The sequence below is a fragment of the Corylus avellana genome, chromosome ca9 (genome assembly GCF_901000735.1).
Source record: "Corylus avellana chromosome ca9, CavTom2PMs-1.0".
NCBI lineage: Eukaryota > Viridiplantae > Streptophyta > Magnoliopsida > Fagales > Betulaceae > Corylus > Corylus avellana.
The window spans coordinates 7,090,489-7,106,870 of NC_081549.1; the positions used below are offsets into that span (position 1 = coordinate 7,090,489).

The 16,382-nt window shown below is 34.0% G+C and overlaps 2 protein-coding genes across 2 annotated transcripts; one reads left to right on the forward strand and one right to left on the reverse strand.

Annotated features, from left to right (window-relative positions):
- The first annotated feature begins 140 nt into the window (after window positions 1-140).
- Window positions 141-10,244, forward strand: LOC132192306 (uncharacterized). Its single transcript, XM_059607598.1, has 9 exons — window positions 141-225; window positions 345-409; window positions 6,474-6,537; window positions 6,690-6,834; window positions 8,230-8,310; window positions 8,429-8,488; window positions 9,131-9,211; window positions 9,559-9,612; window positions 9,919-10,244. Exons 3-9 carry the CDS (start codon window positions 6,479-6,481, stop codon window positions 10,162-10,164), a joined length of 726 nt encoding a protein of 241 aa, XP_059463581.1. The 5' UTR covers window positions 141-225; window positions 345-409; window positions 6,474-6,478; the 3' UTR covers window positions 10,165-10,244.
- A 3,400-nt stretch (window positions 10,245-13,644) lies between these two features.
- LOC132162089 (UPF0481 protein At3g47200-like) lies at window positions 13,645-15,352 on the reverse strand. The gene is made up of 2 exons (XM_059572338.1): window positions 14,633-15,352; window positions 13,645-14,498 (listed from the first exon to the last, which is right to left on the reverse strand). Exons 1-2 carry the CDS (start codon window positions 15,340-15,342, stop codon window positions 13,760-13,762), a joined length of 1,449 nt encoding a protein of 482 aa, XP_059428321.1. The 5' UTR covers window positions 15,343-15,352; the 3' UTR covers window positions 13,645-13,759.
- Window positions 15,353-16,382: the final 1,030 nt, after the last annotated feature.

Here is a 16,382-nt window from a genome sequence, read left to right on the forward strand (position 1 = left end):
TTTTTAATTTTTTTTACCAAATGATACTATTTTATTCAAACGAACTTTTTGAGTGTTAAACGCACTTTTAGGGTCCTCAACCCAACACCCAAACATGCCTCAGTCTCTCACGCAGCTGCCGTCTCTCTTTTTCTTTCTTCACTTTTCGTGGGCCACTACCTCCCTGCGCCGCTCTCGCTCAGCAGTGCTTAACGTCCAACGGAGCTTCGATCAGTCAGCATCCAGGTTCATCTCTCTGAATCTCTTTCATTCTCTCTCTTTCGCTCTATCTCTTCCTCTCGCTCTATCTCTCTCTCTCTGCCTCTTAGTCTTTGTTTCTAACAAGTTTATTTCAATTATTTCAGTTCAATTCCGAGTTCCGGCTTCCCACCGAATCAACCTCTCTCTGAGTCTCAGCCATCGACCTCAGGTAACGAAATTTGATTTAGGTTTTCTTAATTAGTTTTGATTAACACGAAGAACAAAACAAAACATATATAAATAATACAAGTCTAATGAGAACAGTGCTAGTGGATTTCGGATATACGAGAAAGTTGCGGGATGCTGAGACGTGGGATTCAGTTTTCTTTTTCAAAGATTTTGTATTTTAGATAACATATTTCCAATTTCCATGCACTATTTATTATTCAACCAGGAAAAAAAAATACTCTTACCTTCTCTACCATCTAGATAGAGTTTTCTGAAAATTGGGTTTCAAATCTGTCGCCCATATCTCCCAACCTAACTCTCCAAATGTATCTCCTTTTGACTGTGGTGCTTATTTTACTACACAAAACGTGAACCAGATGGTGCCACGAGTACATCCATGTAGCCAACTTGTCAACTTGATCGTTGTCTCACTTGACTAGGGAAGGCCCACCACCATACATATGGTTTGGTAGAGAAACTCTTCTTGACCATGGATTCTCTGCACATTATTGCGTGTTCGTATGGCTCATGATTTTTACTCACATTTCATTCTTCCAAACCCTAAATTAGTCTCCAATTGAAGCAACCTAGCTTTGTGGTTTTCATGGTGGTTGGTATTTTTAGGAGTGGGACAAGGACAAGGACGGCTAAAGAGTGAACCTTTCTATCTGTCACTAATTTTCGTTATTAAAGATATGCTTCAATCTTCATGCTGACTAAGTTATCATGATTCATATATAAGGAAAAGTACCAGTCTTTTTTGTTATTAATTAGGTTGTTCAAGTTTCTATGAAATTTCGACAACATGACAATTTGGACATCGACGGGCCCTAAAAGAGACTTTATAAATTGCAGTATTTTATAAATTGTTAATTATGTTTTTTTCTCACGTATTGGATGGTAATTCAACTAGTGGTACTAAGACTTGGTTCTAAGCATTTGAAAAATAATGTCTCACTATCAGAGTTATTCACTCTTACATGCATTTATCTAAATTTTATTACAAAATATAGTTTACTCATGTTAAAATATTTAAATAATTGTATTAAAAGGAAAATATAATGAAATTGAAGTAAAAACCCTTTACTTTGACAGCAATCGTTGTCTTTTAATAGTAGTACAATTTATATAACTATTAGAAATAAATAATTTTCTTTTTTTTTAAAAAAAAAGCAAAGTCTAGGCACAATGCCCATTTCAATCCAACATAAGCATTGGGAAAACAATGCAGCACTATTAAACTCCAACACACATTGGTCTAATCATGTCTAAATATTTAAAATGATATATTAAATGGAGAAGATAATACATTTGACATAATAGCCCTTTATATTGAAAGGAATTGCTTTATATTTTTTTTGTATTATAATTTACACACATTTTCACAGTGCCCTACCAACATAAGAAATGTATAGATCATCCAAAAGTGGGTTAGATATAACAATCAAAACTGAAAAGATATATTGACAAAGATAAATGCAAATCCATGTAGCATTGAAGAGAACATTCAACTGTTTTTTAACAAACCCAGTCCAAATTTCCCCAATTTATGCTCCAATGAGGTGGTACAGCAATTTACCACATATTTATGTTGATTATGAAGGGCTCAATGCAACAAAACATGCATAACCATCCATGAAAAATTAAAAGCATTTCAAACATTTAAAAGAAAAAACACTACATTAGCGAATCTGGTGCAGAAGAGCCATATTCAGGGCTGCCTTTGCAACACCCCCTTCCTGAAGGACGATGATATTACTTATTCCTCATGAGGTTATAAGAATTCCATAACCTAAAAATTTAAAATTATGAGAGTCATAATGTTATAACAACACATCTAATAAAACTTGAGCTTTAAACTTCTAGCCTGATTATAGAAAGTAAACTGAAAACCAAACATGCTAGTGTGCTCGGTGCACTTATTCCATTCCTTGCCTAGGTGTGGCTTCTGTCTCTAGTTTTCCTGGCCGCTAGAATTATCCATGTCTTCATCTGGGTTGTTTAAAATCATAAAAAAAATGTGAGTTGAATACTAAGTAAGTAGATACATCATACAATAAATGAAGTTGAAAACATCATTAAGTTCCAAAACATCATCAATTTCTTATTAAACCGCACTTATGAAAATCTTTCATACTACAGTAGTAGTAAAACATCATTCTTTTAAAAAAACACACATCATAAAATCATTTCTTTATTTCTTTCTCTTGGTGGCCAACACACATTTACGCACTGTGTGTAAGGGTTGGCAATCGCAAGGATCTCGGTTCCAATCCTATGGCCCTGAGTGCAACCGCTTCAAGGATATAGACATCACTCGATAAACTATGGTGCACTCAAGTGAGCTATTCCCGGCAAACCATACAGGATGGTTGCCTTCGCCCCTTTAGCTTTGGTACCATCGCACATTCAGTCGTACATCCATTAAGTATATTAAAACATTTCATACATTCAAATATTCATTTCTTTTCTTTTATTCTTTCTTTCCTTTCATTCACTTTCATCAAGTAGCATAAAATACTTATAACATTTTCATAACATACTTATAACATTTTCATAACATAGTGGAAGCATTTACATAAAATCATTTGCATATAAACCATTTTTCAACATATAGTTTTGGATACGTAAAAGGGGCTATCAAAGAAAGGGTAACATTGCATTTTGTTTACTTAGAAACAACTTTAAGAAATAACATTAACATTTGGAAGAATTTCAAAGGTATGATCGTATCTACTTACCTCACTCCTTAGCTTCCATTGTTCAATACTCTTCGCTCACAATAATTACTCTTGTTAACGCTCTTGTACACCGTTTATTCTTTTTCATTGTTTTATCCTCCTAAACATTGCTGTCCACACTAATGGGCAGATCTGATTTCTCCTCTTTAAGACACTTATTACATATTCAAATTCAATTATTACCTTTGAATGACCATGCTATGCATGTATGCTCAATTACCACACATGGATCATGCCAAGTAAATATATTTTCATGCTCTCTAGAGTGTAGTTGTTAACACCACATTTTACTAGTCTTGATAAACTCCTTAGGTCACTATAAGTTTCTTAGATAAATCTGTACTCGGGTAAAAATAGAGGTTTTTAAGATCTCAAGGCTCAACTAGGGTTTTTGTGTGTGCGCTGTAATTCCAGCAACATGTTAGCGAAGATTGCTTTGTTGTAATTCCTACAAGTGACCAAAAATTATATGATTTGAATCATTAGGAAGGCAATTCAAAGAGATTTTACTCAAGGGTCCAATTATATCAATATATCTTTCCAAAAAGGCCCAGCGGTCACCTTTCTTGGTGACTGCGGTGCTGCAGGAAATAGTGGCAGCAACCTAATCTTAAGGTTTGGTCCTTACAAGGCAATGCAAGACACTCCATAACTTATGCACATGTTATGCAATGACATGAAATCTTACTTTACAAATTATAGCAAAATATCTTTCCAAAAAGGCCAATGGTCACCTTTTTTTGGTGACTGCGGTGCTGCAGAAAATAGTGGCAGCAACCTAATCTTAAGGTTTGGTCCTTACAAGGTGATGCAACACACTCCATAACTTATGCACATGTTATGCAATGACATGGAATCTTACTTTACAAATCATATTCATGTCTTTTAGGAGAAGAAATCAGAACTAACATGCTTCCTTTAGTATTGGCCGCAGGTACAGGAAGATAAAACATCAACTTTTAATCCACTTATAATTGTATTAATAAGCTCTTGTTATGATTCTCACAATACTATAACTAAACTTCTATTATAAAAACTTATCAAAAAAAAAACATCTATGATAAGAATGATTAGAACTCCTACCTAGAAAATCTAGCTGTAATGTAGGAGAAACAAAGAGATGGAAATCTGGACAGCGACTTAAACATTGCTAAGATCAGTTTTCCTGATGGAGAAGTGGAGGAAAACCGGGAGAAACCATATGCTGGTTGCAGCCTTAAGGTATTTGTTTGTAGACTTGTAAGTCTTTGCTTGGAGGAATAGAGAAATAAGGGGGAAAGAGAGAAAAGAGATAGCTGAATGTAAGGAGTATTGGCTGTAATTTGATAGCTGAATGCTTTAGTGGAATGTTGGCCAGCTTTGTAAGGTAATAATCTTCCACTATAATTACTTTAGAGTTGTTGGAGAGTGATGGCCAGACTTTGTTAGGAAGTAGGCTGCCACTTTCATGACTTTCTAGCTCTCCTTAAGTCTTTTTCATCCCTTTAAAACACCCCTCTACTAAAGCTACAAAAATTTTAGGAAGAGAGAAGGAAAACTGAATTGATATCCTCCATTGGTTGCCTAGATAGGAAATGGCTTAAGCACTAAGCAAAAGAAATAATAATATAATACACGACTAAGCTTAAAGCAAAGGGGACCATCATGATTATGTTTTCCACCTAAGAGATGCATAATTATGATTAGGTATCCCATCTTCAATATAATTTAAGGGAAGATAACAAAAGAAATACCTACCCAATTAATAAAACTAATGTAAAATAAATAACTAACCTAAAATTTACCTTAGGAGGTCTAGGGTATTATAGCCTTGCAGAACGAAGGCAAACATGCATATCCATTTTTTTTTTGTCTGTCGGAAATTAAAACCTAAATAACATTAAGAAATCTGAATACATGTTGGCAAGGAAATTCCTATCATGCATTTAAGAAGAAAGAACTCCCCCATTATATCCCATAACTCTCCTCCACATCATTACCAAATCTTAAAACAATTCCATATATGGCCTGTGTGTGTTAAAGCACATGCAACTCTATTAGTTGGTCCAAAATATGCAAAGTGATATTTCCAAATGTTAATCGATCCTCTTTTATTTGCTACTTCAACATGTCTTATCGTCTACCAGCATCAGTTTCATATTCAAAGCATCAATAATTCCCAAACTAAGCTTTTGGGAATCAATCAGCTTTAAATATCTGCTTACACAATCAACATTTTGAGGACATGAGCATTGTGTTGAAAAATGTCTCCATTTCTTTTGTAAATTGAATTTCAATTTTGTTTGGAGTTATTCATAAGAGAAAATCCTGTTCTTATTTGGTCCGTGTGGTGTATGGATTTCTGATGGACAGAGTGCCCCAAATCAATTTATATCCTCGAACTCCTCAATCTAGTAGCTCCCTTCTCATACGGATTTATGTTTATAAGCAGACTCAAACCTTTTCATGGAAATCAATTGGCACATCAATTTAATGTATCGATTAAGTGGACTTATTCAAAGATAGATAGTAGGATCATTTTATTTTATAACTTCATAAGTTATTTGATGACCTTAAATTCTTGTACAAGTAATCCAAATTTCATGGTCTGCAGGGCCAAATTCAATGTCACTAAATCCAATGGGTGTGCCAATTTTTTTTTTCTCCAATTGCAATCAATTTTACTTTGCATTACATGATAATGTTAAGAGAATTTTATTCTAATTGTAATGTCTGGAATGAGTCATATTTGTTTTGCAAAGGTTGATAATGATTTTGTTGCTCTGTTTTTCATGCACCTTCAATCAACATGTTTGTTGTTTTGTTTAACTGGTCATAATTTCAACAATTGCTACTGAGAGTATCTTTTTTCATTTGGTTTCTTTACATTGTTACATATGCTGATTGATTGCTATAAGCCACTTAGTAGAAAGTTTGCTGAAGTCCTGTTGGATGCTCGTACTAGGCTTAGCCAAGGATGGGCGATAGATGAAGTATGTTCTCTCAGCTTCTCAAGCTCTGAAAGAGAGATAGTTGCATTAACAGACAACTGCCCTACAACACCCATGACAACTTCAAGTCAAATAAACATCTAATAGAAGATGTTGCTCTTGCTTTGTCCCTCTTCAAGTTAAATAAACATCTAATTGGACTTGTAAAAAATTCTTGATCACGTTAAACCACATGTAATTGAAGATACTGCTCTCGCTTTGTTCCTCTTCAAGCTTTAGGCCTTGGCAGAGAAAATTAATGCCCTAATTTTGAAATTCTAATATGTAATTGAGTTTGAGTTTTTGCTGTTTAGCATTCTAATTTCAATCAGATTGGCTGCACTTGGTATTGCAGGAACTATGGCTCTTCCGATTTGTGCTAGGTGTAAACCTACTGTAGTTTTAGATGATGGCAGTGAGTAAGTAAGGTTGCACTATTCTCCTTTTTTAATTCCTTTTTTGATGTTCTTTTCAAAGATGTACAAAATCTTAAAGTATTAGCTGACATTTAGGTCAAATTCAATGTAATTGCTTTTTCCGTTTATTTATTTATTTTTATTTTTTTCCGCAGATGTTGTGAGGTATGTGGAAATGTTGTTTATCAAGATTTGTACACTGTGGTACCTAAGAACACGAGTTCCTTCACCGTTCCTCAGAACACGAGTTCCTTCACTGATGATGAATCAGATGGCCTTTCTGATATTGATGATGTTGAGGTATGGAGCTTATTGCATTAGCTATATGTATTTGTAAACCATTGTTGATTATGCTGCTCTCTTGGGTGGCGCACCTACCACATAAATGGTTATTGGGACTACATCATGCGGTGCTAACAGTGCCACATGGCATTATTAGGTGGCTCTGACACCATTTGTAACGATCCAGGAAAACGTGTTAGCCATATCTGTGCTATCAATCCAAAATGATTAGTCAATTTGGAACTTCTCTAGAATCACTTATAAAGCTAGTTTTATCTAGTAAGTAAGCAATGTGGGACCTAGATAGTGATGGAAGGTCTTCTGAACGGAGATTTTAGCCTAACATTTGAAAGGGAGAGTTGAGCTTAATGGAAGTTATTAGGTTTTGATTACCATGCCACTTTGTCTTATATGGATGCTCTCAGAGAGACAAACATACTTTTATAGCGTTAAGCTAGACTTGAATTTGATAGGGTTATAGTGTTAAGCTAGCCTTAAGCACTAAATGATTAGATTAAAGCTGTAGGGCGTTTCCATGCTCTTTTAGCTTTGGATATTATAGTCCGTTTCAACTTTTGATTGTAAATTTTAGAGGTTACTATTCCATTATTCCTTCGATGAGTTCTTCAATTGCCTATCTTTTATGGGATTTTGAATTTGTCTAATAGGAATGGACTTGACAATTATCTAGTAATGATGTGTTTGTTATGTAAGAATTAGAGGGGGATTGTCATCATAAGAATTTGTGGAATTTGCTTGTTTTCATGGGTTAAAATTCTGGAGAATTACAATAATCCGTGAGCATCTCAGTTCTTATGAAATATAAAAATTCTAATCACTTAGATAGGAGGGAAAGTCTATTCTCACACTTCTTATCTTTGTAAAACAATTAATGTTACACTTACTTTTTACTGAAAAAGTAACTATTAGAAATGCTAAAACTAGGTTTATCAATGTTCAAGGATATTCTTATCATTTTAAAATATCCATAATGTCAAACTATTAATTCTGAAACTGTAAATTGAGTATGTATAAAGATTTAAATTATCGAGGTTTATATTTTTAACTATAAGGTTGCCTTTGTATAAGATTTAAATTATCAAAGATTTTTTGAATCTTTGTTCATCTTTTTTGTCCAATTAAGGGTTCTTTTTGTATACTCCTTGTATATTAGGGTTGTGTCTCTTTGCGCTTAATTAATGATAATGAAATTACTTATCAAAAAAACACTATCAATAATTTGTAACTCTTAAGATTAGGAAACACAAATTCATTGGATGTGACATTGTTATAAAATTCTGTTAAGTTTTTCATTACTTACCAAAAAAAATTTATATGATTATTCGTAATAATATTTCACTTTCTTTTATCTTTAACTTATGGTAGGGAGTTTGTTAATGTGTACCTTGCTAGGTGAGTGGCTACCTCAACAATGAGGAGGAGATGCGTTACAAGAAGATTATATGGGAGGAAATGAACAAAGAGTATCGTCAGGTTAAAGATTTTTTGCAAATTTTAGCAGATCTTTTGGTGAATACAAAACATTACATAATCTGACAATGTATTTAACCTTAGTTGATTAAATGACTTACGGTAATCTGTATGTTTCCAGGAACATGCAGCAGCAGCTGCTGCTAAGATGGAAGCTGCCGCTGTCGCGAAGTCGAGAAAGGTATAACTCATACCAGTGAAGACTTAAGGATTTTTATTAAGGAGGGGCACAACCTTATTTTTGAGCAAATATGGCTGAAGATTGCTGATTAAATTAGTTTTTAAATCTTAGAGGTAGGCAAGTAAAAACATGTCTAAAATTGGTTGATTTCGTTAGTTTTTTACATATGAATTTGATGCTTTTATGTGACTGAAGTTGTGGTGAAGGTTTCATCTCCTTTAAGACAATAGTTTGGGTCAAGTTTAGATTGGACTTTCTACTTACATGTGCTCCCTTTGTCAAGTTTAGATAGGCCACTTCCTAATGTTGATCTTGCAAGTGGGGTCCTGGCAAGGCTGGCACAGTCCTAAACTCTTTTTTTTTTTTTTTTCCCAACCCAAAAATATATGGGAAAGGACTCATGATAACATTGCAGGCGATTTTGTTCCAATATTTCTTGTCAGTTAAAATAGAAAATGAATGTGTTTGTCCAGTTACTCTTCTATTGATTGCTTGCAGTTCATATGTACATATTCTTCATCGAAGTTAAGATCGTGTTGATTTATCATTTTGCTTGTCTTGTAATCCACTTTAATTTTTTTTATTTTTTCTTATTCTTTCCTCTAAGAGTACTATTATATCTTCGGTTTTATTTTAAATTAGGAGCGGAAACGGAAACAAGATGTGAATCCCAATCCGGCTCAAACGACTGCAGAATCTGCTCATCAAATGCTAATAAAGAAGGTAAGTCATGGACAGATCTGTGCTTGAAGCAAATGAGTGTTGACTAATTATGGTAAAAATAGCAATGGGGGATGTTTTATTTTTATCATATGGTAGTCAACTGAACTGAACTAACCTGATTTTTATAATTTCTGGTTCATCTATGTCAATTGCGTTTTCCTATTAATCTTCACTGAGGACCATATCGTCTGTTTGAATTTTATTTCATTTGTGGCCTATTTTTACCAACATAAAGTATTTTATGCTTTTAATTTCATTGGCTTTTGTTTATTGCTCAAGTTTGCCTTTTGTTTTAGGCATTGTATTTAGATATTTCCTGTGTGTGGCTCACATTTTTATGTTTTCAGAGACTCAATTCGAAAATCAACTATGATGTATTGGAGACCCTCTTTGCCGACAAGGTATGTTTCTCTCTCTTATTTCATACTAAAAACTCAATCTTTACTTATAAAAAAAACCCAGCTCAAATTAACAGCCTAAGTAAATAATGGTCGACTCCGCAGATTCTTTTAAATGTTCTCTTGAGGATCCATATTCATATGATGCAATGCAACTACGTCTAATGATGCCCTCATTGAGATATAGCCATTTTGAAATCTGAGCAGGGATCATATAATTAAGATTTGGATTCCATTAATTTTTCTATTTCATTGATAAGTTTCTCACAAAATTTCAACTTAATTGTGTTGTTTACTTATTTCTTGCAGCCAGCATCTGATACGGATAAAAAAGTCATTTCATCAAATGGCGATGACAATGGCACTGCCAAAGGGCAAAACGATGGTGAGAAAGAGCATGATGGGGACAGAGCAGACAATATTTATGATGAACTGGAACAAGGGTATGAAGACATGGAGCAGGAAGATGGCAATGTATTCAACTTCGAAAATGAAGAGAATGGTTATGGTTATGGTTATGGTTATGACTATGATAATGGTGAAGATGAATATTGATGCGAGGGGTTATGATTGGTTCATTTGATTTCATTGAAATCCTTACTTAAGAAATCATAAAATCAAGTAGCTTCATGATATTTCGAGAATTACCAATTTTTTTATTCTAAAAATTTAAGTCGATAAAAAATATAATTATTTAATTAATGTTTCAACAATTTTTTTTTTTTTAAAATTAAAAAAAAAAAAATAGTTATCGGTAATTGTTGGGCCACCTATAAGCTCTGTAGTAATAAATCTCCAGGTAAACCTAAAGCCCATTACAAGAACCAGACGTGCATTCCAGTTGGCTTAGAATAATTATTGGTCCTATTTCCAAATTCCAACAAGTCCAAGTGGCTGTTACTGCATGTTTGGATGGGGGCATCTTAAGAGAGACGGAATGAAAATAAATAGGGTAATTGTATAAGAAGATTCAGAGTCGACCCTTTAAAATTTAAGAAGTTTTTTTTTTTTTTTTTATCGAAAATGTACTACTAAGTTAATCGAAATGACAATAAAATTTTTACTGTCAAAATTTTTGAACAGCCGTTAATCTCAATCAAAACGCACCGTTTCACCTCATTAAAATATTAATTTTTTTTATTAATTTAATTTTAAAATTTAAATCTAAAAATAAAAAAATTAAATTAAAAACAATTGAAGGGGGCCCAACCCAATGGGGTGGCTTGCGGCCACCCCATGGGGAGTTCACCTTCAATTTTTTTTTTTAAAAAAAAATTTAAAATTAAATTAATAAAAAGTTAATATTTTAATGAGGTAAAACGGTGCGTTTTGATTGGGACTAATGGCTGTTAAAAAATTTTGACTGTAAGAATTTTATTGTCATTTCTAGGGGTGGGTATTGGTCAAAACGGTCCGGTTTTGGCTTTTATCGGTTATTAACCGATAATTTTTGGTAAAACGGTTTCTTAACCGATGCCGAATCGATAAGAATTTTAACCAAAATTATCAGTTATAACAGTACATGGTTAAACCGGTTAACCAATTATAAATCTCACATTTTTCAGTGTTCTCTACTTCTCTAACCCCCAAACACCAAAAGGCAAAAATTCTTACCTGAATTAAATCTTTGATGCTAAAAGAGAGGTCTATGAGAGCAGATGGGGGCGGATGTTGTGAGAACTAGAAAGAGAAAAAAAAAATGGGGAAGAAACCCATTCTCCTGCAATAGTGAGAAGGAAAAGAAAGAAAAACAATGAGGAAGAAAGAGTTTGCTGCGTGGGAGGAGAAGAAAAAAAAGAAAAAAAAAGAAATATATGGCGTGGGAATTGGGAAGAGAAGGAAAATAAAGAAAAACAATGAGGAAGAAAGAGTCAGCTGCGTGGGAAGAGGAGAAAAAAAAAAGAAAGAAAAGAAAAGAAATATGTGGCATGGGAATTGGGAAAAGAAATGGTGAGAAGAAAAAGAAAGAAAAACAGAGGAAGAAAGAGTCTATAGGCGCTTGACCCCATGACCACAAGGATTTGAGCCTTATGCTCTAGTTCACTACCAACTAAACTAGACTGATTTTGTTACTAGTCTTCCTCCATACCAGTTATTATCGGTTAAAACGGTTAACCGATAATAAATGGTTTATCGGACCGAACCGAACCGATAAGAATTTTGGTACAAAATTTTTAACCGAGAAGAATATCGGTTAAACAGTTACGGTTAATATCGATTCGGTCAAAGCTGGTAGACGGCCGGTTAAATGATAACGGTTAATCTGCCCACTCCTAGTCATTTCGATTGACCCAGAGAGTAAATTTTCGAAGGAAAAAAAAAAAAAAAAAAAAAAGGCTTTTTAAATTTGGAAAGATTGACTCAGAGACTTATTATACAATTACCCTATTTATTTTCATTTCGTCTCTCTTAGAATGCCCCCATCCAAAAAAACTTAAAGGATTTTTAAATTTGAAAGGGTTGATTCAAGAACTTATTATATAATTACCCAAATAAATAATGGAAGTCTAGTCGTCCACCGTTCCATTATTTGGGAATTACTTTCATGAAAAAAAAAAAAAAAGGAATAGCATAGATACCCCTCAAACTATCACCTATTTTCTACGTTCTCTCCCAACTACCAATTATGTAAATGTCTTTTTTAAACTACCAAATAAATTGTCAATGTTTAATAGATGGACTAACTGACTAAGTTTATGTTCCCCTTAATACCCAGGAGAGGGCGTGATGGTACTAGTGAAAGTGGAATGTTATGTTTTTTTTCTTGCTTCACACTAGAAATGTTATATAAAACTTTTACAATGAATGCCGAATGCGGAGTTTATCCGGAGACGAAAAACAAGTTGGTAATACTAGTGGACTTGGATGAATTACCCTTATGTTACATTTTGTTGTAATAAATCTGATCAGATGAATTACCCTTATGTTTTTCTTGATTTCTATGTTTTAAATCTTACAAAAATAGAACAAGAAATTCATTCTTCTACAAAGAACTCTTGCTGCCCCCAAGAAGATTAACAGATTCTATGATCACCTGGAGTTTTTTCTAAGTGCATAGCAAGATTTTACATAAGTTGTTAAGGGCCTGTTTGAGATTGCGTTTAAAAGGCTTAAAAGTGCCTTTAACATTCAAAAAGTTTGTTTTTTTTAAAAAAAAACTTGTTTGGTAAAAAAAATTAAAAACACTTTTCAGGATTCAAAAAGCTTAAAAGCCTGTTTGTGATTGTGTTTGAGAGATAGAGTTTTAAGTCAAAAAGAGCTTTTGGACAAAAGCTTCGTTTTTAAGCTTTTGCCAAAAGTGCTTCTTGATCATTTTTAAGTTTTTTAAACCTTTAAAAGTGCTTTTAATTAATTTTACCAAACAAGTATTTATTTATTTATTTTTTTTTTTCAAACGGGCTTTTTGAGTGTTAAATGACACTTTTAAGTTCTTCAAACGCAATCCCAAATAGGCTCTTGGAGTTATGGGCCTTGTGGCAAATACACAGGAAGGGGTCGCTAAAGAGTCAACCAAAGGCGATGAAAAATGTTCGATACTCGATAGAATGCTTAATTTGGGTCTTCCGTATTAGATTCTCTCTACAGATTTTACAACATGGAGTTGCTTGAGAGATGAGTGGTGGTATATTTCAGGTAAAAGATGGCTGTGTGGCTGTTTTGATAATGACCTCTTTCACCTTTTTTGCTTTAGCTTAATTAGACAATAATGGCCGGCTCTTCTTTTTCTTGGAATCCATTTTTCACTTTGCACTACTTTTTATTGGCTGCAATAACTGCAATTTTATTAGTGGAAAACAGAACTCTTAACTAATTTGAATCGATTAGTATGTTGGTTTGTTTTTACCATTTTAGATATGTTCTTCTGCTACCTAGTTTGTGCTTGTCCTCTTAGAATGTCTTTTCATTCCAAACACATTACACGACGAACTTAGCACGTACAACTACAATCACTCTTAATTACTTATTTTATATAAACTTGCATATATAAAAACACCAAAACCAAAAGGAAAAAAAAAAACAAATTAATACGTACTTTTATTCTTGGAAACAATCGAACGTCATCTAAGGCACAGAAACAAACCATGCATGTGAGCTTAGCTAAGTAGATGGTATGAAGAGCAAACAAATTCTTAGTACTTTCTCCGTCATCTTAAGTTTCCTTTAATTTCAGCTTGCAGAATTTTTCGCAGGGTCCAGGTTGAGAGGCCATCACTGCGTACAGAGTCTGAGCGGCAGTTAGAACAAGTCCCAATAATACGCCCAAGAAAGCAAGGATAGTCCAAGGGCTGCTGAAATGATCGTGAAAGAATTGAGCCATCCATGTCATCCAATTGTTATCGTAGTAGCTCTGAATCTTCAACTTTACATCCTCATAAGCTTCGATATTAGGCACCAAGTCAGTGCCTATCTCATTGAAGAGGTCAGCCACTTCTTGATCGCTGCCGAGGAGGTTGTACAGCACGTGTGCCTTCCTCATATCTTTTACGTCGTTGACTTCATCGATGAGTGAATCTAGGAAGGATATATAAGAGGTAATGCCGAAGTCGTTGTCAAAATCCAGGCACATCTCGTAAGCTATCAAGTTCATGAACTTGGGGCCCGTTGAGTCGTCCACTTTAATTGGAGGAAGCCAAAGGTATCCCGGGTAGAAACCGAATTTTCTAGTGAAACTTATGTTTCTCAAGTTACTATTCTTGCTCTGTTTCAGTTGGATTCCTGCTGATTTAAGCTCCTGCACGTTGCGATACGATTGCCAATCTGGGTCCTCTCCACCTTTCTTTCTATGTGGCCATATTCCACATGTCTTTCTGGAGGGTGGTTCGGAATTTGAGGACCCTGGAGAACTCGAGGCTTTGTTTGTTAAATTGTTTTCTTCTTCTTTTTGTGCTCTGTTTATATAATAAAAATATTAACAATTCAAGACATAATTAAAAATACTCATAAAACAAATAATTTTTACCTTTATACTACATGAACATATATATATTTTAAATTAAAAAAAAAAAAAAAAAAAAAAAATTACCCCAAGAGTGTTGTTCTCAAAAGGTCGAGAAGATGGGCCGGCTCCGAACGAAAGCTTCCAATGAAACTTCCAATTGATATTCTCAACTCGTCATTCTTCCCGCTCAAGTTCATCAATAAGTTGAGGAGACGATAGGGAACTTGGTTCTCCAGCAAGAACAAATCCTGTTGAGCGAAAGTTATGCTGTCGATTTTTATATTCAACTCTTTGAACTTGTTATTTACGGCACTGAATATATACTGTACTATTGCGGAGCCATCAACGAACAACATCCAGGCGAGTGCCTCATCATCATACTTTTTTGTCACTTCCTCCTCGAAGCATTCTCTCAGTTGCTTGATTTCATTCACAACCGCCTCGTATAAAACTTCTATACTCTTCCCGCTACATTCGACGAACTTATTCGCCAATATAAGCTTGTATTTCTCTCCGAGCTGGTACTTTTTGTTGTCATGGTGGATAGGACCAAGAGCTACCACTCTTGGCTCAAAGTACTTAACGAAATGCTTGTGATCTCGCAGCAAGAATATAACCTTCTGTATTTTTGCCTCTTTAACAACTCCCGTTTGGACTCCTGCAGCTACCTCTGTTAAACTTCTAAACCTTTCCTCCCTGCTAATGGAAGGCCGGTCGTGGCTGCTGCTTCCTTCACCACTTTTGACAACCTTCTTCGAGTACAGCTCCTCAATGGAAACAATATGCTCCTCCATTCTGGTAATTAGCAATTAAATTAATCTGGTGATATTGCTAGCTGCATGTCCCTGTTCTTGCATTTAATTCATATATATATACTACTTGGAAACTAAGGACTGTTGCTTTTATTTATTCGGCCCCTCTTTGTATCATTTTAAAATTGTTGTATGATTAAATCAAAATTCAATAATTATTTTATTAAGAGAATCCAAATAAGCCATTAGTCTTCCTTCCAGATAAAGATTCCAAATAAAGATTATAAAGAAATAGTCATTAAGAAATTAAAGTTGGGATACACTTTAATTTATTGATGATAATGACTCTATCACGTGTCTTTTATCCATCAAGCAATACTGGTATTATATATACAACTTAATTTCATACAACTGATCTTTGCTTTTATAATACTTTTATCCTAATCTATATATATATACCTCGTCGGCAATCGATCGGCATCATCCTTTTCCAGAAAAGGAGAAACGTATATTAAACGATACGTCGTGCTTTAAGGCAATTGTTTTTTTTTTTGAAACAAATTAGTTTATGTTACGTTTTTCAGTAGGCAAATTCAGTGCTAAAATATGTTTAGTTGTAATCATCAGGTTTAGGGATTAGTTGAGATTTCATTATGTAATATATATATATATATATATATATATATATATTGTGACATGAGCTTACGAATTTTACATGTAAGCTAGTTTGGTATTAATTAATTAGCTCTTTTGCGATTTAACTATATTTTTTTTATGATGATTTAATCTTTCCATCAATCCTGCTGCAGGTACCAAACTAGTGAAGTACGAACAATATTCTGGAGAATGTTTCCGAGAATGAAGTCTTTTAGTTTTTCCTAAAAGAATCACATGCATGCATGGGATTTAATTTCTTTTACTTAACTAATAATGCAAAATTGGTGCCTTTCTAAAGGATATATAAGTTATGGTATTTTATGCTTTTTCCCTTTTTTCTTCATGAAGTTTCATTCTCCCTCCATATTTTACAATATTCATGGTCCATGGATCGGTAATTGCTTGAGAGATTAGTGGTGGTATAT